General features: G+C 32.6%; 3 protein-coding genes across 3 annotated transcripts in view; all 3 read left to right on the top strand.

The window, feature by feature from the left end:
* Nucleotides 1–23,779, top strand: part of LOC127701048 (A disintegrin and metalloproteinase with thrombospondin motifs 18-like) — a 523,205-nt gene that overhangs the window by 193,912 nt on the left and 305,514 nt on the right. The gene's annotated exons all lie outside the window — the stretch shown is intronic.
* On the top strand, nucleotides 2,109–8,580 carry LOC127701098 (secretory immunoglobulin A-binding protein EsiB-like). The gene is made up of 5 exons (XM_052204907.1): nucleotides 2,109–2,327; nucleotides 4,598–4,739; nucleotides 6,297–6,342; nucleotides 7,163–7,249; nucleotides 7,965–8,580. Exons 1-5 carry the CDS (start codon nucleotides 2,175–2,177, stop codon nucleotides 8,062–8,064), a joined length of 528 nt encoding a protein of 175 aa, XP_052060867.1. The 5' UTR covers nucleotides 2,109–2,174; the 3' UTR covers nucleotides 8,065–8,580.
* Nucleotides 12,721–22,728, top strand: LOC127701107 (dynein light chain roadblock-type 2-like). The gene is made up of 4 exons (XM_052204915.1): nucleotides 12,721–12,877; nucleotides 14,344–14,419; nucleotides 19,564–19,731; nucleotides 22,486–22,728. The coding sequence occupies exons 1-4, from the start codon at nucleotides 12,875–12,877 to the stop codon at nucleotides 22,530–22,532; spliced, it is 294 nt and encodes a 97-aa protein (XP_052060875.1). The 5' UTR covers nucleotides 12,721–12,874; the 3' UTR covers nucleotides 22,533–22,728.

Raw genomic sequence — 23,779 nt, forward strand, 5'->3', positions numbered from 1 at the left:
TATACAGATGTGAGTGTTGAAAATTTCACTAAAATCTGGCAGACAGTTAAATAAACATTCGCCCCTCCCCAAAATAGTACCAGCCTAAAAAGATAAAAAAAAAAGTGGCGAGTATAAACCCTTTGATTTCACCATGGAAGTAATATTGAGTTCAATATTACTTCCATGATTTTACTAAGTCGTCATTTTATAAGATTTTTTTACGTTAACTTTTGTATTTTTGGTATATGATGGACGAACTGCATGACTTCCGGTTGTAATTGACTTGCCGAGAGACTTATATCAGTACTTATACATTATACGTTGCAGATTGTGGAAGAATTGTTTTCAACGATTTTATATATATTTATGGAAATTCTTTATTTGACTATAGCTAGGCATAGTGTCCTCGAGCTATCAGGTGCGCGTGATTACCTGAACACTGAAGATAGAATCAAAGTGAACTTTGTATTGTTCGAATGCTGGTAATATTGTTTGTAAATGGTACAGTTGTATATCTCCGGGATCCCATAGTATTTTCTACGCCATATAAACATTAATCATAATATGCAAGTACCACCTGATGAAATCCCGAAGGTTTTGGTTTTAAAAATTTAACAAGTGGATTTTGTATGTTTTTGTTCTGACAATCTAATTAAAATATAGATCTCTAATTTCGTTATGCTCAGTTTAATATATGAGCTTCGACGCGAGTTACGATAGATCTGGCTTCCGTTTCCAAAAACAATCGTTGTCTATTTTTTTCATTTGATTTCGGCCTGAATATGCATGATAAATAAAGGATAAAACATGTCAATATATTTCAAAAATAAAATTGTAAAAAAATGGATAAAGATCTAGGTTCAATAATTAATGACAAGCAAAAGGGGACCGTTTTACAAAACTGTTCAGCTCGCGCCACCTTTCAGTCAAATAATGGAAAATCCATTATAATAACCTGAAAAACCTTTTGCCTCTTTATCTCATTTTTTGCAGATAAGATCACAAAAGGAAATTCGTTAACCGCCCAACCCCCCTCAACCACATGCGCTTTTGGCTTCGACCCCTAGATTCTCTTTGTTTTTATAAGGACTTTTTTTTTAAAAATCTTTCTAACTTGACTTATCCTATTTTCCCTACCTACATTTTGTATTGCATTTGTCCATACAATCTTACGATAATTGTAGCCGTTTATACGTGCTGTCACCTAACTCTGATTTTCCACTACCGTTATAATGGGATGGTATACATAGACAAGAGTGAGAAAAGGAAATAAAGTTGAAACATTATTATAAAAGAAAATTAACTAAAATATCTTAAACACAAAATATACCCCCATGCACCCTTTTTCCCGTTACACATGTTGCAAACTATTCATGATATATATATTACTTTCGAAATAAAAACGGTATAATATATGAGGTACGAAGTTTATATCGTATAATCTTAGTTCAATAGTCAATCTCTGGAATGTCAGAGTTTCACAAAAAAATCTCACGACTTAAATTGATCGTAAGTCTTACACAATTCAGTATAGGCACTACTTACGATAAATTTTAGTCGTCAGATTTTTTGTGTGGCTCTTGATTTATAATGCCACAATATTATATTAGTACCTATTGACCTCGAGCTCAGTGTAATAAGTACTCATTCATGTCGACATACTTTACCTTTACATTAATTCATATTAATTTTCAATAAATGCTTCGTAGTAATCTGTATGATAATGATATATATTTTTGGCTTTCAAAACTTTTGGTCACGATCGAGATCGAGCGGTTCATAGATGAAGAAGTTATTCCAGAAATAAGTATCATAAGCAAACAATCGATATGACCCGTGTACTATATTTTGAAGCTGTCCAACCCATGGTTCACTAATAACGTTCACTTCACTGAATCATTTTATATGCGGTCGGCTAAAATAAACATCATATATCTTTTGGAAAATATAATTTATTTAATAAAAAAAAAATCCTGGTCTTTGCACTGGAAGAAAAAAAACTAATAAAAACAAAGATCAAAAATCATTAATCAATAATGTTGTAAATAAATTACACATTGTTAGTTATTGCCATTGATCAGTTGCATTAAAATTCCAATAAAAACAGGTGCCTGAATGACGTCGTCTTGACAACTAATGCAACAATCGATAGATGGCGCTGAAACAATTTGTTGCTGAAACTTGAAGGAAACATGGCTGAAAGTCTAAGAACGTCAGGAGTTAGGCAACGTTTAATTCAACCAGAAGCTGAAGATCCTGAGTGGGATCCATCGTTACCTTACGGAGGAAAAGTTTATTTAGCTAGAAAAAAGAAGCCGGACCCACTCCATGTCAGAATTATTGAGGTATTTACATTGTGTCAATAATAGTGTATTGTTTACTTATTTCTGACAACTTTCCTTAAATCCACAACACCAACGCTCCATCTTTATTTTTCATTTTTTTTACCATTTTTATTATTGTAACACACATAGTAATATGTACACCTCGATCATCATCCGATCCTGCACCACTGCCCTGCACTAACAGTCGGAACACTGAAACTTTTTAAAAGATCAAATTCAAAGATCACTATAGTCTTGCGTTAAAACTTAAATCTTGTTCAAGTTTAGGAAGGGATTGGTCATTTTCTGACAAAATGCAATCTGATTACTCACAAAACGGTTTCGGAAAAGGATTTTTTGTATCCACGTATTTTTATCTTGGTTGTACATGTTTATCAAGCCATGTAATCAGCATTCCAATAGAGAACCAACTGTGCCATTTCTCTCGCCTATACCTGTACCTTTATTTGTATGAGTAGAGGCAGATTTTCACATGGGAGGTTTGAGAATAAAATGAAAAGCATATTTTACGCTCCGCAATAAAGATGTTGTAATTTTCCGGAAGCCTCTTAAGTTGATGGCATCTTTCTCATTGAATTTGAAAATAAAGGAACTCTAAAAGTTACCACATATATATACAGTTATTCGAATAACTGGTTTTTGTTTTATTTCTCCAAATATTTAGATCTATTTGACAACATGCAGTCCATGCTGACTATTCATTTTTTAAGAAGTGGATGTCTGTAACATGTTTTAATTACTCATTTTCAAAAGTTGACTTTTTGTGGACGTCGCATGGCGGATCATGGCGACGTTTCCTTTGTCACAGAGTTTACTTGTGAAAACTTCATCAGATCTGCTGATATATACTGTGAACGTGTTGTGTATATATAAATATATTGAGCTATTTTGAAAGACGTGCATAATGTCAAATCATAAAAATACAAATAGTAAAATTTGGATACTGTAACATTAACGTGATAAAGGTCTGTTTCATTCCTTGACTGACGCACAACAATCGACAGTTAGTGTCTTTTATGAACTAACAAGACATACATGTAATCTCGTTCTTCTTACACGATTCCAATTGTTTTTACTTTTCCATATAATGTAGCAACTTTCCAGCAGCCCCTGATATTTCAGAGCATACGTTTTCCTATGGGAATTTCCTTGATAGAAAGTTGATGATCTCAACCAAGGTGCTTAACGATATCAGTATAGTTGAAGTATTTTCTTCGAAAGTTTTACTGATGGGCGCCATCATTACTTCGTTGACCGATACGAAAAATATGTGTCAAAGGTGACATTTTCAACTTGTTTTTTTTTCCTTAGTAGCAATCCTTAGCACCAAGTTTTCCCTTGTTATGAGATGTATACCAAGCCATTATATATATATAAGAGCGAGAACTCTTTATCCTCCCGGAGTTCAACCCGATTATTTTACGGGTTTCGTGTTTGTTCCATCTTCAGTTTTGTGGACCTGTTTCAAAAAAAAATATGTTTGCCTTTTGTTTCATGGTGTTGACGGTCTGTCTACTTATGACTTTAATCCCATTTGAATCTTGTTTTGGTTTCCTTTAAACATTGTTTTGGTCCCCTCGGAATCTTGTTTGTGGTTCCTTTTGAAAGTTGTTTTGGTTTGTTGGAACTTTGTTTTTCCCCATTGGAATCATTTTACTTTTTCAAGAGTTTTCATTTAATTCAAAAGCCATAAGAGAATAATGCATTTTTTTAAAAGTCAAGGTTAAGAGTGTCGTTAAATGATTGTGCATTGACGATCGTGCGATAAAAGTAGGATTTCACAATGAACGGAACATTCTTTTTTTCTCTTTAAGGAATGACTGTAATATTTTTTCTGTCTATGAAGAAATAACATCAAAAATGTGGTGCACACTAAATAACCCGCGTAGCGTGTTATTTTAAAGTGTGCACCACATTTTTTATGTTATTTCGAATAGACAGAAAAAAATATTACAGTCATTTCTTATAATTTAATTCTAAATTTCATTTTAAACCGGAGTAAACCATAAAACAACGTTGATGACGTCACGGTCACATGACAAAATTATGTCTATGAACTGATAAACAAAACAACGTCAGCCAATCAGAAGACGCGTTACATCCAAAATTAAATTATTAAAGTATAGCGTATTTTTACATATATTTGCACAAAACACGAAGGACATGTTCCGCTTCTGTAAAAAAAGATGATGCTATATGTGGCCAAAAGAAAAAAAAAAAACATGTCTTGTTCTCTATGTTTTAAAGTGGACATTTCTATTTTCTTACAGGCAATGGTTGTGATTGGGACTTTAATTTTTGCACTTTATGCATACTACTATTTCGATCACCTGCATTTCCACGTCACTTATGCATATGGATGGCTAGGTTATCCACAAGCTCAACATCAAGTCGGACAACGATATCTTCATGGTATGAACCAATTTCTTGTATTTAATTGATATGGATAACAGGAGATTTTGTTTATACATCGATGAGATTGCAACACAATGAGACAAACAAAATACATCTCTTACAACAATCGTCAACAATACAGACTGTTGTTAGCTATAAATTTATAAAAGATATGAATACATTTAAATATAGATCCCAACAAAGATCTGTCTTCAACGCCAATTTCTCCAAATAAGAAAAGAATTATTAGATATATAAGACAAAACTGACGAGGTTTACACTTAGGATCGACACATGAATATATCAGGGGGTTAAAAAGGTATGGTTTGTTTTATTTAAATCCTTTTAGTCATGACCAATTTAATGTTCCATTCTTCACAGAATGTGCACACCCAAATGAAGAAAAACTTCATATTTAATATAAAAACTCATATATACACATTGATTGATTTGTGTTTAAAGTCACTTTCAGCACTATTACGCTATTTGATGGCGGTCTGTTTTTATTGGTAGAGGAAGCCGGGGTGCCCGGAGGGAACCGCCAACCTTCGATAGGAAAACTGGCAATCCTAGTCAATTAAGCACCTGGTACATGCCGGATTCGACCTCACAACCTCAGTGTTGACAGGCTAGTGACTCAGTAGTTCGACTACTTGGACCACTAGGCCACCGAGGCCCCTTATACACATGCAGGGCCAGTGACATACGACTTTGATTTGTACGGCTCCATGGACTCGGATGAACCAAAACCGTATGTAACCATTCCCTCTTCTGTGAGGACATGCATGCTAATTAACCCCAAAATTCGATTTTGTTGATAGAGCTCCCTCCAATATTTGTCACGAAAAAAACATGATTTGAAAAAGACGGTTAGACCAAGTGACATAGACATGATAGAAGTTAAAAACCATGATATGTAACTGTATATACGACCTTCAACACTGAACAAAACCCGTACCAATCTAATAATATTCAGCTCCCGTGTTCAAGCTTTGCTTACAAGGTTTGTAAGCAAAGCTTGGATACAGGATCTGTATTTTAATTAGATTGAACCCATATCGCATAGTAAGCTATAAAAGGCCTGATATAATGACTAATGTAAAGCAATTCAAACGAGAAACTAACTGTCAATTAAATCCATACATAGCATACTTTTTATCACTTATTGCAACGACAGAACTTGGAATATAATTAGGCCTATCTGTCGGGATATAGTCGGTCGCATTAGCAATCCATTTCCTACCACTTGGATCGAAACTATCTCAAATTAGGCTTTTCTCAAAATCTTCTCGTCTGAAACGACTGATAAGACTTTAATCAAACTTTGTGTTAATGTTCCTTTGGTGAACTTGTTAATAAATCATATCCAAGGTTTTGATTCATCAAGAAAAAATTGCTGATGTTGCTAAAATAGAATAAAGGGGTCAAACTGCAGTAATGGACTTATGTCAGAGATAGAGAAACTGCAGATTGGGAAATCTGTCAGGTTAAAAATGATGTACTTTTTAGTATTATTGCTTCCTCGTGTATCTGTTATCGAGCTAGGTGAGTCTAAATGTGTGTTTCTTTCAACAGGCAAAGGAGTAGACAAACACGAGGGCAAAGCTATGGAATGGTTTAAGTAAGTATATGATTATAGGTAGTATTAAAAATGTATAATACTGTAGTAATAAGTCATTGGTGATAGCGAGTATAAGGGAGAAGATGCTATGTCTTGAAGTATACTATTGGTCGTTAAGCAACCAATACTTATTAGCCTAAAGGTTTGGGGGTAGACAACATGTGTTCCAAACATATTTGAATTTTCATTTATGGCTTAAATCTTAAAGAATTAACGTGATCAACATTTAGGAAGTTTTGTTAAAATTATGAATGCGCAGTTCTTTGTTAAGCAATTAAAAGTCGCGTGTGTAAGCTTTAGACAAAATAAATGTTAAAGAACTCGTATATATGTATACATCGCATAAAGTGCGCAAATAGAGAAAATAATCGATGCAGCATCTTATATCTCAAACTAAGATTATGATAAACAAACCAAGGTTACATAATTGTATAGACTCATCGTTTGTTTACTCATAAATTTATTTCCAATTTTTATAGATTCGGGACCATTTAGAGCTTGACCTATATGTCTTTTTGTCGTTATGTTGTTGTCTCACTGGCCGTAAATCCCACATCTCTTTTACAGTGCATTCATAAGATATCGATCGGTTGTTGTGTATGGTACCGACAACGTGATACATGATTAAGTCAATATAGAAACCCAGTTCCTTCTTTAAATGTAAACTAATTTAAAAAGAGAATTATGGTCCATTTATATGATATTGATTTCTGGTCTTTTTGTCATTTTATATATTCCTATTTCTTTGATTGAGTACTACTTAAATTTCTATACAACATCATACGTTAGGTACAATATATTCTGAATTTCTCTCCAACAGAAAGGCTGCGGACCAAGGACATCCACATGCATCTTATAATTTAGCTATCGGTCATATGAAGGGGTACAAAACTGGACTTAAACCTGGGTAAGAAAACATAGTTGTTCAGATCTAAAACGGATGCAATAGTTTTCTTGTAAACTTTTAAAGTAACTTTAGCTAATGCATTTGCTAATGCATAAACCCATACTGATATGTATGTTTTAAATAATCATTATAAGAGTGTCTGGACGGGGACCCCTTCATTATAAGAGTGTCTGGACGGGGACCCCTTCATTATAAGAGTGTCTAGACGGAGCCCAAGGGTCCTTCTTTTCTTTATTCTTTATTATTTATAAGAGTGTCTAGACGGGGCCCAAGCAGGGGTCCTTCTTTTCTTTATTCTTTATTATTTATAAGAGTGTCTAGACGGGGCCCAGGGGTCCTTCTTTTCTTTGTTCTTTATTTTTTATAAGAGTATCTAGACGGGGCCCAGGGGTCCTTCTTTTCTTTATTCTTTATTTTTTTATAACATTTTTCTCTATTCATTATTCATGTTTGCCGATTATTCTATATTCTATAGATTTTAGCACCCCATTATTCTCTATTTTCTATTTTTTTTGCCTATTTTTTTTCTTTCTGCCCGTTATTCTATACTTTTTGTCCATTATTCTCTATTCTGTAAACCTCACCTAGACCCTCTTAAAGGAATTCCATAAAAGGCATATTCCAACGGATAGAAATTATTTTAATTTTGAATAATAATTATGTATGGGAATTCAATACATTGCAAGTTATATATCTTTTTATATGTTGTTTTCAGAGAATCTCATCAGCTAATTGCCCATGCAGCTTCAAAGGGTGTAAAGGAGGCCCACAGGGTTTTGAATGAAGTTTGTGCACGAGGAGGATGTAAACATTAGAGTATACAATGTTTGTTACACAGCTATGCAAGAGAAATAAATTGATTTTAGTTAAAACTTTGTTAAACTTTAATGAATAATTGACCATCTGAACAGCCTTTTTAAACTGAATTAACAATAATGGTTACAGTTCAAAGATTGTTTAAAAACCACAGTACATGGTAATCAATTATGTTTTCCCCATCTAAATAAGTCATTATATTGATTTGTATAATTGTTAGTATTGATATTTCATGAGTTTTTATGCTTGTTATATAACTCGGGAACTTTATGATTCGACATTTTAGTGGTGGGTAATATACTATTCTAATATGCAAGGGTGGATTCCGGCGGCGCAGGGTGCACACAGCTCGCCTCACTAAAATTGAAAAAAAATATTGTTTTTGGCTTTAAACACCTCCAGCATATTTTGTTAGTGTCGCTCCCCCTCTAACCTCAAATACTGGATCTGCACCTATCTATCCATTGTATATATGTACCCAATAAGTATGTAAATTGTGTTTGCTTTAAGCAAATTTCTCTGGAATGACCATATAGATAAAGGATAAGTTGACCACTGTAAAATACATAGATGATAAAGAATATTTTTTTATCACAAAAATTATACATCTATTGTTTCGGAAAATGTTTTTTTTTTTTTTTTGTTTACATCAAAATTACAACTCTATAAATATTGTACATGTGTTAATTTAAAAATGTTTCGTCTTTGGAAATAGAAATTTTATTTTTCATGTTTGCCTTGAGTCCTTTTGAAGAGAAGGGTCGGATAGATCATTTTTTTTTTGTTTATTATGTTGTTAGTTCGCTGTCTCAACATTTTTCTCTCGTCTCCTTTTATTCATTTATAAAAAATCAACTATAGATCTCCAATTTGGTATAACCGAGGTATTCTATTGAGACGAAATCAAATTTATTTGGATCATGATAAGTTCACTTTAGTGTAACTTACCATTAATGTACGGTACCAATATTTTCTATTATAATTATTGGCGAATATCACTGGAAACTTAAAATGTCAAGTTGTAGCTGTGACTATTATACTAACAGTATAATAGTCTCAGGTTGTAGCCTGCTATTCTGATTGTATCACTGCATGCTCGTTATTTGGATCAGGTATTAAACATTTTACAGATAACTTACAGAATGCCATAAATCATTATACTCGAAACACAGTTGTAGACTTGGAACCAAAGAATGCCCTGAACGACACAATACTCTCAATTTGAAATACCATATGCAGATTTTAAATCGTATATTAGAGAATTATTGCTGTCAAATTTCTACTTTAAATAGTCTACTCTATTCGAAATTATTTATGAGTAAATGATTTGGCGTTTTATGCGAGTGCTGATCCATGATGAGCGTGCTTATAGTGCTCATTTTTAAAAAGCATTTTGTATTCCTTCTATCATGATTTATTGTATTTACTTGTATTTTATAAGTGCATTTGTTTCAGGATTATTATATTAAAAAATGGCAAAATCAGTAATACGTCCAAACTATAAAAGACCATTCCAATCAATTGTCACGGTTTTTTCTTCTTTGTTTAAAATAGTTGGATATATATATATATAGTTGGTTTTATTACAAAAATATTACTGTAAATATTTTAGCATTATGTTGATAAATAAATATATCTATTTATTCTGTTTTTTATGTGTTTTTTTCTACCCTAAATATGTCAGTTTGAAATTTGATGTCATTTTAGCCACTTTTAACCCTCATTTGCAAATGGATATGATATATGAGATTGGTCAGCGACTTCTTTATTTACCCGACATTATTAGTATTTCTTCTTATTCCAGGACTGTTATTTTTAGTAGCATCAACTCAAACTAATTAAGTGCAGACACAGAACTTTTGCGATTTTTTACCTGTAACAAGAAAGGACATTTGAGTTTAAGACACTATAGAAAACATTAAGAAGATGTGGTATGATTGCTCTCTACCGGAGACCAAAGGACATAGAAGTTAACAACTATAGATCACCGCATGGCCTTCAACAATGAGCAAAACACCGGTACGGCAAAGTCAGTTATAAAAGGCCCCGAAATACAAATGTAAAACAATTCAAACGAGAAAACCAACGGCCTATGACTATGACTAAGGCTATGGTCATTTGTGCTTTAATTTTGGTACACCTGAACTAAATTGACCGGGCATTTGTGCTTTTTATACCTATGAGATTTTACCTGTTATCTTAACAAACTTTATAAAAAAAATGGAAGATTTTCACATATTCTTTGAAAGTTCTTACGAACACACGACAAAATCAGAAAACAAATTATTCGGGTAAACGATTGCCCTGGATTCTTCAAGCAGCTTTATATAATTCGTGGATTTAAAATCGGAAACTATAGCTCAGTATTCCTCTTGTGTCCATTCTGTTGCATGTATAATCCGAGGAATAGTACAATCATGGATCATCATCGTTTATAAGCTTGTTTCAACTTGTGAAGACCGCAAGTCGATTTTTTGACAACCTGCTGTTCATTTTCATGATGTTGACTTTTAGAAAAAGTCATGATTCACGGTTACATGTATATGAATTTACTTCCATCCACCTCCTCTAACACAGTAATGTATAGGAATGGTTTATAATAAGTCTTATCTGTATTTAAATATATTAATGTATTTTGTTTTTGATATTTAATTTTTTTTTTTATACTTTTAATTATAATAACTCAAATGTTGTGTAAATAAAGCGCAAATATCCTATCAAAAAGCGCAAACGTCCCGCGCTGTTAAGGACGAGAACAATTAAATAGGTAGCTATAGGCTCTGCAATGACAATGTGCATGGATAAACCAGTTGTAGGGTGGGAAAATTTTAAAATTTGGACAGCCATTGGGAAATAGGGTATTTTATATAAGAAGCGAATCTATATTCCAATCAGATTGATTGTCGGATTTGATAGGGACAGACATTTTATCATGGAAATGACTACCTTCAGAACCCACAAATAGTTTCTGCAAGAGTTTTTTTAACGTGCAGACTTTATGACATTTCGTTACACGAGGCATCATACGTGGATGTGTATTTATACATCCTGCACAACCTAGAGGACGACCCGGCCTTGCAGGGTAGTGGTAACCTTCAGTCGGAAAAACTGGGTTTATAAATCCAACGTACATGGTACAAAAGCTATACATGCAGTGAGACTGGGTATATAAACAATATACAAGGACTTTTCTTGTTTGGACTGGGGTAGTATGCCGAGAAAGTAATCTCCAGAGGCTCAACGGTCTCAACATATAAATTATAATAGCATTTTGCACCGGCAGTAAAATTTCTCCATGCATGAATAATTATAATGCAATATCATGCTGTTTGTTCAAATGACCTATCGATTTCTTCAATTTAGGAAAATAAAAAAGTGATCAATTTGATTATAGTTACAAAATTATCGACCACGCTTCCTGTTTTATTTAATCAGAAGTGTTTCTTCAAATCTGAATAGGGTGGCCTTTTTGCCGACAAACAATGTGCAATTATAAATGTTCACAATATAATTCCCATTTCATCCTGTCATTTTGATCATATATAATTTAGACCTAAGCGAACGAATTTTCTTAATAAGGTTAATCGTATATTTATTGAAAGTATAGGATCATCACTATACTTTTTTGAACGAAGACAAAAATCTGTTTCGGACTTGATGACCAATATAACATTACATGTATTTAACTGTCAGAGTGTATCGTCTGGCTTGGCATTTTTTCAAAAAAATATTGTGGGGTCTTTTCTGGTTGGATTTTAACCATGATGATATAAGCAGAATTATCACAGTTTTGTATATTTATTTGGTTGTATTTTTGTTGTTGTTTTCTTTTTCTGATATATTTTTGGTTTAAGAAATTTGCTATATATTGACAGCCAATTTAAGTTATACAAAATATTATACGAGTCAGGAGAAAACTAAAACATATCAAGAAAAAACTATTATAATTGAAAGAATTCTTCGTCTTTCAACAACTGGTTTGTAAAAATCAAACCGTAAATGCCTTAAAAATATATTTTGAAAAAAAAATGTTTTTATATGAGATATATAGCAAAAAATTGTAGGTGACGAATACTGTTAGCCATGTACTGTATATCTGACGTTATGCAAACTCAGGCGACCCACACCCAAAGCTCCCTCTACAGTAAAAAAAATATATAACCTTTTGCACAAAAAAAAAGCATCAATTTTTCGCCTCGATCTGCTCGGCTCAATTTGTCTAGATCCAAAACATTAGTCACATGATATTTTTCCAGGAAAGCATTTTATCTGATGTAAATTGGCTTACTTCGGTTCTTTTAAAAATGAAATTTTTCTTCATTATTTTTTGTGGGGAGGGGGTGAAATTGTCATATATTTGGAAGGGGGTTTTGAATAAATTTTCATTTTCAAAGTGGGTATTGAGATAAAAAAAGACTAATTCCGTAATTTTCTTCAAGGTCTCCCAATTAATGAAAATGTCCAGTCCTTACAAGAAGAACAATTTTCATTTAAAATTTCGCGCGCACCTGTCTTTTTAAACTGGTATCTTAATTTGTTTTAGTTCTAAAACCAGTAAAAGTAATTAGATTTCTTTTCCGAACAAAAGAAAACAAAACGACATTTTACATTCTTATTTTATAAACATGAAAAAGAATTAGAAATATACTAGACTATACAATTTATAAATTACTTAAACGTATTTTTTTTGGAGGCTAAATTGTGATTAGAACGGAAATCAAGTTGACGCATGTCAAATCGAACGTTGTAACCAAGGAAAGATATTTTTTCAACACAAGGTGATCTGCAACGTAAACAACACACAGAAAAATGGTAAGAGTAACATAAATAATGTCTTCAACTTAAAATGATTCGGTAATCCATCTTCTTAAACCAAAGAAAGTTAGCTCGCAGATGATATGTTAAATAATGAAAATAGGTGAAAACACAGACAAAATATAATTTCTGCACTTTCATATATTTATGACACTTTTAGGAGAAAAAATTCGCTGAGTTATTTGAATTGTTCACTATTAGAGTCACTCGCACTTAATGACATACGATACATGAGATATTTAACATTGATTTTTACCCATGTTAAATTTTTATATATGTATCGACCATGCAACATGTACATGTATGACTCATATTTCAATACTTTTCTGGAAAAATAATACACAATAAAACGAAAAAAGGTACCTTCAATCAGATTTTGTATAGTGATCAGTAGTCTTTACATTACATGTAGTTGCTAAATTGAAATTAAAGTAAAATAAAACTATTGTAAACAGGATAGAAAGCCTTAGATAACTTTTCTTCTGACATCAGATGGGTAAAGAAAAGTTCATGCATTTAATTTTTGATGACATCATTTGAAAAGCATAAGACATTTTTATAGCAAGAAAATGTGTCCATTGTGACACCATACCCCACTCACACTATCACATAATTTTCCAAGTTCAGTGAACCATGAAATTTGGATTAAAATCCTATTACAGTGCATTCAGATATATCTGCACACCCAAGACTTTTGGCTTCACTTTGGTAATGTCATAAAACCAATAATCGGATAATATTGTGTAAACAAATTCAATGAAATTCATGACTTACTTTAATTTCATGAAATCTTCTTTTATGTATGGTTTCACCCTTAAGATTTTATGTAATGTCTCCAAGATTAGGGAAACTCCTGTTTTGACAGTTCAAATGTCTGGTGATTTGGCACATGCCTTCTAAGAATAGCTAATTTTGAATGCAGGAAAGATTTTCTACTTTGAAATGTAGTTCAGTTTGAACCAAACAGACTGCCAAGGATGCAGAGCAAAATTTATTTTATTTTGATAAAAAATGACTTAAAATGAAACCAATTTTATCTAATGATGTAATTTTTTTATGGAAAATAGTTAAATATGGTTAATCATGGGATTGCAATTATAAATTAAGATTGAACTTATCAATTTTTATCTTTGTTGTCCCTTTGGAAGACTAAAACAATTAGAAGAACGATTCTATTTGTTAAATTACAGATATGACGATATCAGATAATGTGCGATATCACCAGCTGCACGTACAAAGGGGATTCCACTGTAAATCAGCATAGATTTTAACATATTTCAGTTTCATCAACATGGATACTTTTTTATATTTCAAACTATTGCCTTCTATTTAGTGTCAAATATGGCTCTTTACAAACTTACTCCTTTATTATGTTTATAGTTCTTATTTATGAAATCTCTACATCATATAACACCTTCATTAAATTACACATCTTATATTCATCTTTTATTATTATATTTCAGTCTGAAGTAGAAGAAACATTGAAAAGAATCCAGGGCCATCGTGGGGTCATAGGAACTATCGTTGTAAATATGGAAGGTATATTGCTTAGAAATACTTTGTTCAATGGGTGGTCAAATGTAATTATAGACATGTCAGATAGACCAGTATATATTGAGTAGTCATTTTAAACTGTGCATAATTTGATAACAAGATTTTTATGTTTCTCAAACATGTTTTGCAGTGCATGAATATTTGCAGGATAAGCCAGAATTTCATAATTTTCTTAAACATGAATACATTTTGTCCTGATTTGTTCTCTTCTGACATGGATATTAAGTTTCTTTTATTATCAGTGGAATAACAATTTTTTAGTGAATGCCAGAATGGCTAAATATATATTATTAGAAGTAAGAAAATAACTTCCATCTTGACTGTAAAGAAGTGCTATTACTTCAATTAGAATTTCAACTCATGATGGTTTTCTTTTTGTTGGATGGAGTGTGCGCATGCGCCGAATTCGGACGTATCCTTTTTCATCTCCAAGAAAAGTCTTACTAAAGTTATTTGTATCCTTTGTAAAATTTATTTAAATCAATGTAAGTTGGGTAAAGGTGTTCCATTATCTATTACATTCATTGCAACATAAAAGTTAGGACCAACCAACATCAATCAACAACGAAATCCTGAGTTAGAAAGCGGTTACCTATGTAAACAAAGAACAAAATGGCGGCAAATACGAAATAGAAATCTGACAGCTCGACAGTCAAGTGGAAGTTAAGAAAGGTGTGTAGGTGAGTTCATCTTATCACCACCTTCTTACACAGCCCAAAGATGTCACAACTAATTATATTTCTATTTTTATTGTCATTTGGATACCAACTATGTCTAGCCAAAATAACAGACCAACAAAATATTTTGACAAAATCAAAACAAGGGGAGCATATGTTTACCATTATTAACAACTACAACCCAGAGTATATAAACCATTTTACCATCATTGACAACATTAGAACTGAAATACTTAGTATGAATGAGAGAAGATTAATATATCGTAAAATGATAAACCATCTCACCTATCTTTCAATGATACTAATTCTTATATCAAACGATGTAAATCTTAACCCTGGACCTGAATGTTCAAACACCAGTGGAACTGTATATCCATGTGGCACATGCGACCAACCAGTTACATGGCAAGAACGAGGTATAGTATGCGATACATGCAACCAATGGTACCACATCAGTTGCCAGGCTATGCAAACTAAGTCCTACCTAGAACATGTGAATGACTCCGCCATTGCATGGGATTGCATTATGTGTAATTGTCCAAATTACTCCACCTTCTGCTATTCTTTGGTATTCAGCACTTCAAATCATTTCAGCATACTGTCAAATATATCCATCAGCAGTCCAACATCTAGCATCATAAAACCATTACATACTTCAACACCAGAACGGAAAACACAAAAGAAAAAGGAGCAAGAAGATTCAAATCCTAAGACTATTCGAGTATTAAATGTCAACTTCCAGTCAATAAGAAACAAACAAGGCGAACTTATAAATCTTATTGAAAGCACAAAACCAGATATAATTTTTGGAACTGAAACCTGGCTTGATTCATCAATAAAAGACTCGCAATATTTTCCAGATGGGTACAATATTTACAGAAATGACAGAAACTTAAGTGGAGGGGGAGTACTCATTGCCGTCAAAGACACATACATCACTTCATCAGTACCAGAACTTCAAACTGATTGTGAAATTGCTTGGTGCAAGATGGAAATTGTCGGGCATAAAACTGTCTATCTATCTAGTTACTACAACCCCAAAACATCAAACGAAAAGGGATATAATGAATATGGAATAAGCATTGAAAGAGCCAGTAAAATACGAAATGCATTCATTATATCAGCTGGTGATTTCAACCTACCAGGCTGGGATTGGACTAACAAAGAGATCAAGATGCACACCCAATGTGCAACAAATCATGAAAAATTTGCTGATATATTGGATGATAATGGGATGGCACAGCTTGTAAATAAACCAACCAGAGGACCCAATACTCTTGATCTTGTTGTAACAAATCATCCTGAAAGCTTCATGAGAGTTGAAACCTTACCTGGGCTCTCCGACCATGAAATCATTTTCACAGAAGTTAATCTAAATCCCCGGAAATCTATTCAAAAACCAAGGATTATACCGTTATATAGAAAAGCAAATTGGGAGAATATGAAAATAGATATGAATAACTTACACCATGATATCACCCTAATGAATGAACAAAAGGCAGGAGTAAATACATTATGGACACACTTCCAAACCAAACTTGAAGAGAGCATAGAAAAAAATGTACCGAAAAAGACCGCTAGGAAAAAGGATGGTAGTCCCTGGATCACATCTGACATCAAGCGTCTCATACGAAAAAGAGACAGATGGTTCAAAAGAATGAAAAAATCGGGTAATGGAGGAGATAGAGACAAATTTAAAGAACTTAAGCGTCGTACACAGAGAGAAATTAGGAAAGCTTACTGGAATTACATCGACAGTATAGTTTCACCACCAGACCTAATTAAACCTCAAGAAAGACCAAACTGTATGAAAAGGTTCTGGACCTTTATAAAACACAAAAGGTCAGATGGGAGTAAAATACCACCTCTAAAATCAAATGGAACTTTACATTCAGAGCCAACAGAAAAAGCAGACATACTCAATGGCCAATTTCAGAAAGCCTTTTTAGACAAAACCAGCATAACAGAAAAAGAATTTCAAGAACAGTGTAACATGTCCGGAAACTTTGAACAAATCTTGGACATCAATATAACAGAAAATGGTGTGTACAAACTACTAAATAACCTTAATCCAAATAAGGCAGCTGGGCCAGACAATATAACACCAAGAGTCTTAAAGGAACTTGCATTACATATAGCACCAATACTGACAACATTATTCCGCTGCTCATATCAGACAAGCGAAGTACCTTGTATTTGGAAATCTGCAAACGTCTGTCCAGTGTATAAGAAAGGGAAGAAATACGATCCGATAAATTATAGGCCTGTCTCTCTCACTTGCATAGCATGTAAACTAATGGAGCACATCATAACTAGCCATATCATGTCTCATGCAGATACTCACAACATCATGTATCCACTTCAACATGGGTTTCAAAGGGGATTATCATGCGAATCACAACTGATTGAATTTATTGATGATGTAACTAAAAACTTAGATCAGGGGAAACAAACAGATTGTCTCATAATGGACTTCTCCAAGGCATTTGATAAGGTTAGTCATAGCCTTCTCATCCACAAACTGAAGCATTATGGGATAACCGGTAAAACAAATGAGTGGATAAACAACTTCCTCAGTGATAGAATACAGTCAGTAGTTGTAGAGGGTGAAACATCGACCTCCATACCTGTAGAGTCCGGCGTACCACAAGGATCCGTCCTGGGACCTAGCCTATTTTTGTTTTATATAAACGATATGCCCCAGGGGATTCAATCAACTGTACGACTGTTTGCCGATGACACTATTGCTTATCTCACCATCTCATCCAATGCAGATGCCGCAAACTTACAAAAGGACCTTGACCAACTGGCTGTATGGGAAACAACATGGCTTATGAAGTTCCATCCAGACAAATGTAATGTACTCACCATCTCCAAGAAGCGAACTCCATCAAAGTACAATTACACACTACATGGCCATAACCTCGAACATGTAACATCAGCTAAATACCTGGGATGCACCATTTCATCAGATCTTAAATGGGGGAAACACATAAGCTCCATCTGCTCCAAAGCCAACAACACCATTAGCTTCTTAAAAAGGAATGTTTACATCTCAAACAAGTCAATTAAAGAAAAAGCATACATGTCCCTCGTCAGGCCTACTTTAGAATATGCTAGTGCAGTATGGGATCCATACCAACAAAACGACATCCACAGATTGGACATGGTGCAAAGACGGGCAGCAAGGTATGTTACTAACAGATATCACAACACCTCATCTGTTAGTAGCATGCTTGAACATCTTGAATGGTCTACCCTACAAGAACGAAGGAAACATAGCCGCTTAATAATGATGTATAAGCTACAAAACAACTTTGTCAAAATCGATACATCCAGTAAGCTAATACCGAATGAACGCCCTTCCAGAAATAATAACGAAAAGGCACTTAGAATACCATCGTGTAAAACAACTGTACGGAAGGAGTCGTTCTATCCCAGAACAATCAGAGAGTGGAACACCTTGCCCAACTCTACTGTCTCCGCCCTGAGTCCTGAATCCTTCAAGGCTCAGCTCCATCATTAGATTAAATGCCATGTTTTTAATTGCACCTGTATATATATTAAATTGCACCCATTCTCTTTTTGTTTAATAAATTTCAAAAATATTTCATGCGCTCACTCCAAAATGTGGCAGAATAGTCAACCAGTTGACGGTGGCCGCTTACCGGAAGAAGAACCCACGGACTATGCCTATGGATGATAAAATCAGTAGTGTTTTTAAAGACCCAACACAAACATAAATGACTTTCTAAATATGCTACAACAGTTTAAACATTACAAATGATAAATATAAATGCTATAAACTTAACTGAAATGCATCAAAGCATCTTAAGAGTATATTTTCAACAATTCTACATGAAGTGGGCTTCGTGTCTTTCAAAATACTTTTAATAACTGATTATTTGATATGATTGATAATGAAATTTAACAATCGATTATCAGACTTCAGTATTTACATAATCAAGTTGATTGCTTCAACATGTTCAACTGGCCAATTCTTTGATTATAGTGGATCATAATATAAGATCATCTGTAAAGTTATGGTGTAATCTAAACCTTTTATTGACTCATCGTTCCCCCTAAATGAAAACTGCTGTTCGGGAACAAAATATTATAAAAATCTCATGTGCAGAACGTACATGTGTGTCAACACATTGCATGAGATCAGACTGTGTACATCTAATTTTTGCATTAATAATATGTCATGTCTGTGAAAGAATAATTTATAAGTTTAGTACTTAATTTGCATTGCAAGGTATTTCATAATAAAATAGTTCATCCAAACACATGAAAGAATGTAGTACTTGTTTCTCATATCTGTCAGTTATTCAATTTAAAGTTTTACTTTCATATCTATGATTATTAATGTACACTTAGGTGATTTCATATCTCTTGCACCTGTAAAAACTTGTGAAAAGAATTACAAATGTATGCATGAATTATTTTCAGGTATTCCCATTAGAACAACCCTTGATAACTCTACAACAGTACAGTATGCTGGTCTGATCACACAACTGACATCCAAAGCCAGAAGTACAGTTCGTGACATTGATCCACAGAATGACCTTACATTCCTAAGGATACGATCGAAAAAACATGAAATTATGGTTGCCCCTGGTATGTGTATAGATTGTTTTAATGCATTTTACATGTACATCATTTACATATTTTGTCCCTATGTAGATATTTCAAAAAAAGATGACAGTATAAACATTCCTTTTCAATATTTGCGTTTATGGTACCATTCATGATTAGATGAAAATATATTGAACACTGTATCATCATGTCAGTGGTTAAGAAATTTTGCATAATGTAATTATCAAAATTTGAAAAAGTCACTATCATACATTAGATTCTGATATCATAGATATTATTTGCAAGTTTTTAAATGCTTCATAAGATGATCATAAATTTTGTCCACTTTTAGTTTATGCTTTACTTTATTAATTTGTTTCTCTTTATAAACATACAAATTTAACAACTTACAACAAACTTTGCTAGTTAAATTAGTGGTTTATGTGCTTGCAAATGTGCTCTTGGTTTAGGTTATGTAGCTTTATTTATATTGTATTTGTGTGCACATACACATGACACATTTTAATCATATTTATAACACAGATTGTTTTTGTTTTTGCTTTTACTAATATTATTAACTCTAATCTGACAGATAAGATACTTTTACTAACCAGGACCAGGCTCACAGTAGATTAATTACTTTCTTTAAGAATTTATGTCTCAACACTCTATTGGGTTTTAAAGATCGGACATCTTAACCTTTTAGCTTACTACTAATATTGTATTGTTGGTCAGCCTGAAACATGTCAGCTATTGTTAGTAATGTGTAATGTCAAAGTCGGTGTGAGCCTTACCATCATAGAGTTGTTATTCAATTTGTTTGGACAAAACATTTGGGGGGTTCATAAGACCAACTGCTGCTAGTGTTTTGATTCACATTACTCTGTATCAAATCATTGAACTCTCCCTTCATACTCCAAAAAGAGGTTATTCAATGGTTATATTTTAGAAAATAATGTTAATAGGTGTGTATCCAGAAATATTTAAAAGGGGATTTTGGTTGCTTAAAAGTGTGATTAAGAAGAAAATTAAAAGAGAGGGGGTTCAAACATCCAAAACCAACTCTCAACCAATTAATGATAATTTTAAATGTGTATAATATATGCTTACATTTGTAATGAATGGTGTTTTTAAACTTTGTGTGGCTGCTAAGCTAGATAATAAAAACTGTTATGCTAAGCTTGAGTTGAGTTATTTAATCTAATAAAACATCAAATAATTTTTATGCAAATTTATAAATTTATTATAATATAATGTAAATAATTGGTAAAACATTTAAAGACAAAACAATAATATTTAAATATAATAAAATATATATATATATATCATGTATATCATGTCTATTAACCAAATGAACATATTAAAAAAATTATAAGAAATTATACAGTTAATGTAGAAATTAAATGCAAATTTTGTAGTGCACGATTTCAAAACTACTCATATTACTGAGAGCATTGCTTTAGATGTATATTTCTCTATTTATACAGAAAATGAATATTTGTTGATTGTCATCCAGAATCCTGATGCGGTGTAAAAGTTATCTCCCATAAGTATACAAGGTACTTGAACGGATGCTTGCAAAATTGTATGACATTTCAATTTTTGAGAATGGGCAATTGTTTCCTAAAGTTTTGGTTTACAATCAGTTATGCTTGTAAAAAATCCTGTTTTCCTTATGTTGATTGACTCTAGTTTTTTTTTTTTGGTTTGAAGTCTTATTTTGTTTATTTTATTATCATGATTATTGCTGATTGCAAATTGGAGTTTTTCTATGGATTTAAGTTAGTTTCGTTCTTTTGTTCAGTAATCTTTTCTTATTCTTACATGTCTATAATGATATGAAAATTTGAACAGTTTATGTTAAGACATGGATTGTTTTGGTTATGATACTGTAGTTAATTTTAATTAGTTTTATAGTATGCATGCATATTTTCTTACATTTCTTGCTCTGTACAGAAACTTACTGCTTACAGATATACACATTGTAAACTAATTACTTCACAGCTAACTCTCATAAAAACAATTTGTTTTTATATACACACGTCACAATTTATATTTATGCACACACACTTTTCTACATCTTTTTATCCTTATCCTAACCTAAGGATAGAGTTATGCACACACATTTTGCTTCCTCTTTTTGTCCTTATCCTAACTACAGCTTATTTTCAGGTAGAGACATTAGTCAACACTACATCTCATTTCTTATCATGCATGAGATGCTTAGATTCATAAGGTACACAGTGTCACTAGTTGCCATCTGACATACTATCTTTCACAGAAAATTTATAATTGTTCAGAGAGTGTTCTAGTTCATATTAAGACACTAGAAAAAAAATTCCTATTCAAAATTATCCGGAATCCCAATGTGTCCTTTTGTATGACTGAAAAAAATAAATGTATGCACTAATGTGTTGCTCTTTTAAATTAATAGTCTTGTTCTAAAATACAAAAAATTATTAGAAGAATTTTCTCCTGAGGACGGTTTTAAAAGATTTTAATGGGACAACTCACTATTGAAACAACACAGTGATGTTTTAAACTGAAGATAATAATGTTAGAGTGAATAATGTAAACATGGTAAACAGACTAATTTTATTTGACTCTTCAGAGTTGAGATAAAGAATGTATAAAGAATCTCACAACTTACACACATTTAAAATCAATGTAGCACTTAACCTGAAATAAATTACAAAGTCTACTCAAATTATTCTAAGACAGACCTTACTAAGGTATTAATTTTAAATACAAGTTATGAAATACAGTTGCTGAATAATATATTGTTCTCTATTTCAGAAAAGGAATATACATTGATCTGCATACAATCACCATATGACAATTAGGCTGTGGAACTTACATCTGGAACAAAACTTTGAATATTTCTTGTTTTAATGTTATATATATATGTACAATTTGTCTAATGTATTTACGTTTTTCGACTTTGTGACCAAAATTAAGCATTAATTTACTTCATCATTAAAGATTATTTATTGGTCCGTATGTGAATTTTATCATTATTGAATACACATATAAAAATAAGTTTTCTTGTGTTTTTGTATCTAGCAAATAAAATAATTTATCAAGGCATGACAAAAATATTAGTTTTCAAGTAATATTATTTATGGAGGTTTTCATCAGCACTAAAAGTTTGACAAGAATAGGTCAGCTGAAGTCTGCCTCTGTGTGCATGATTTTCTCACTGTGTTGAAGACCCATTGGTGGCCTGGGGCTGTTTTCTGCTCTTTAGTCAGGGTTGTTATCTCTTTGACACATTCCCCGTTTTCATTCTCAATTTATCAATGTTTTTTTTAATGTGTTTTTGTAACAACTTGTTACCAATGCTAAAACAAATACTACATATGATTGAAACCTTACTTAGATATGGTCACATTTAATGAGAGCAAGATCCCTATTGATTTTGAGGTCACTGATGACTGTTTAAGGTCAAGGTCATAGTTGCTGAAATAGATTTGTGTTAGACAATATTACTGTCTAAAATCATAACAGAAAATAATCATACACCTTAAAGTAAACAGAAAACAAAACTATACCACCAGGTCACTAAAAGCTTTTTTGATGGAAAAAGGAGGAGGGGAGGGGGGGGGGGGGTAATGCTATGTATAAATGTTTTGAATGTATAATTAAAATTGAAGCTTCCATGTTTTGAAAGTAATCTGGAGATATGGTCTGTGGAAAAATAAACTGCCTAAAAAATCTTAACTGGAAGAGCTTGTATTGTAACTACACATTTAAAGATTTCTTATTTGGCAAAACATACAAATAGAAAATTGACAGAGACAAACTATGCAATCTGAAATTTTGTACATTTAGGGAGCTGCCATTTGATTTTTATGGGGGGCTAGGATTAAAAATTTTGTCCTGGTTTTTTTTTAAGTTGTAATGTCTGTCCTGCCTTTTTATTTTTCACTCTATTCGGTCCTGCCTTTTTTTTTACATAAATTGTAATCCTGCCTTTTTTTTTTACTCAAAACTCCTGTCCTGCCAATTTTTTTCAAATTTCATCCTAGCCCCCCCATAAAAATCAAATGGTAGCTCCCTTAACTGGCTATTTTACTTTTCTACATTCTAC

The sequence above is a fragment of the Mytilus californianus genome, unplaced genomic scaffold (assembly GCF_021869535.1).
Source record: "Mytilus californianus isolate M0D057914Y unplaced genomic scaffold, xbMytCali1.0.p SCAF_5, whole genome shotgun sequence".
Classification (NCBI taxonomy): Eukaryota; Metazoa; Mollusca; class Bivalvia; order Mytilida; family Mytilidae; genus Mytilus; species Mytilus californianus.

Bases quoted from the DNA above. Each gene is read 5' to 3' on its own strand.
- LOC127701098 (XM_052204907.1), top strand. From the start codon at position 2,175: ATGGCTGAAAGTCTAAGAACGTCAGGAGTTAGGCAACGTTTAATTCAA. The intron at 4,740-6,296 runs GTATGAACCAAT...TTCTTTCAACAG, and splicing joins CGGACAACGATATCTTCATG to GCAAAGGAGTAGACAAACAC. The intron at 6,343-7,162 runs GTAAGTATATGA...TCTCTCCAACAG, and splicing joins AAAGCTATGGAATGGTTTAA to AAAGGCTGCGGACCAAGGAC.
- LOC127701107 (XM_052204915.1), top strand. The intron at 14,420-19,563 runs GTATATTGCTTA...AATTATTTTCAG, and splicing joins TATCGTTGTAAATATGGAAG to GTATTCCCATTAGAACAACC. The intron at 19,732-22,485 runs GTATGTGTATAG...TCTCTATTTCAG, and splicing joins TGAAATTATGGTTGCCCCTG to AAAAGGAATATACATTGATC.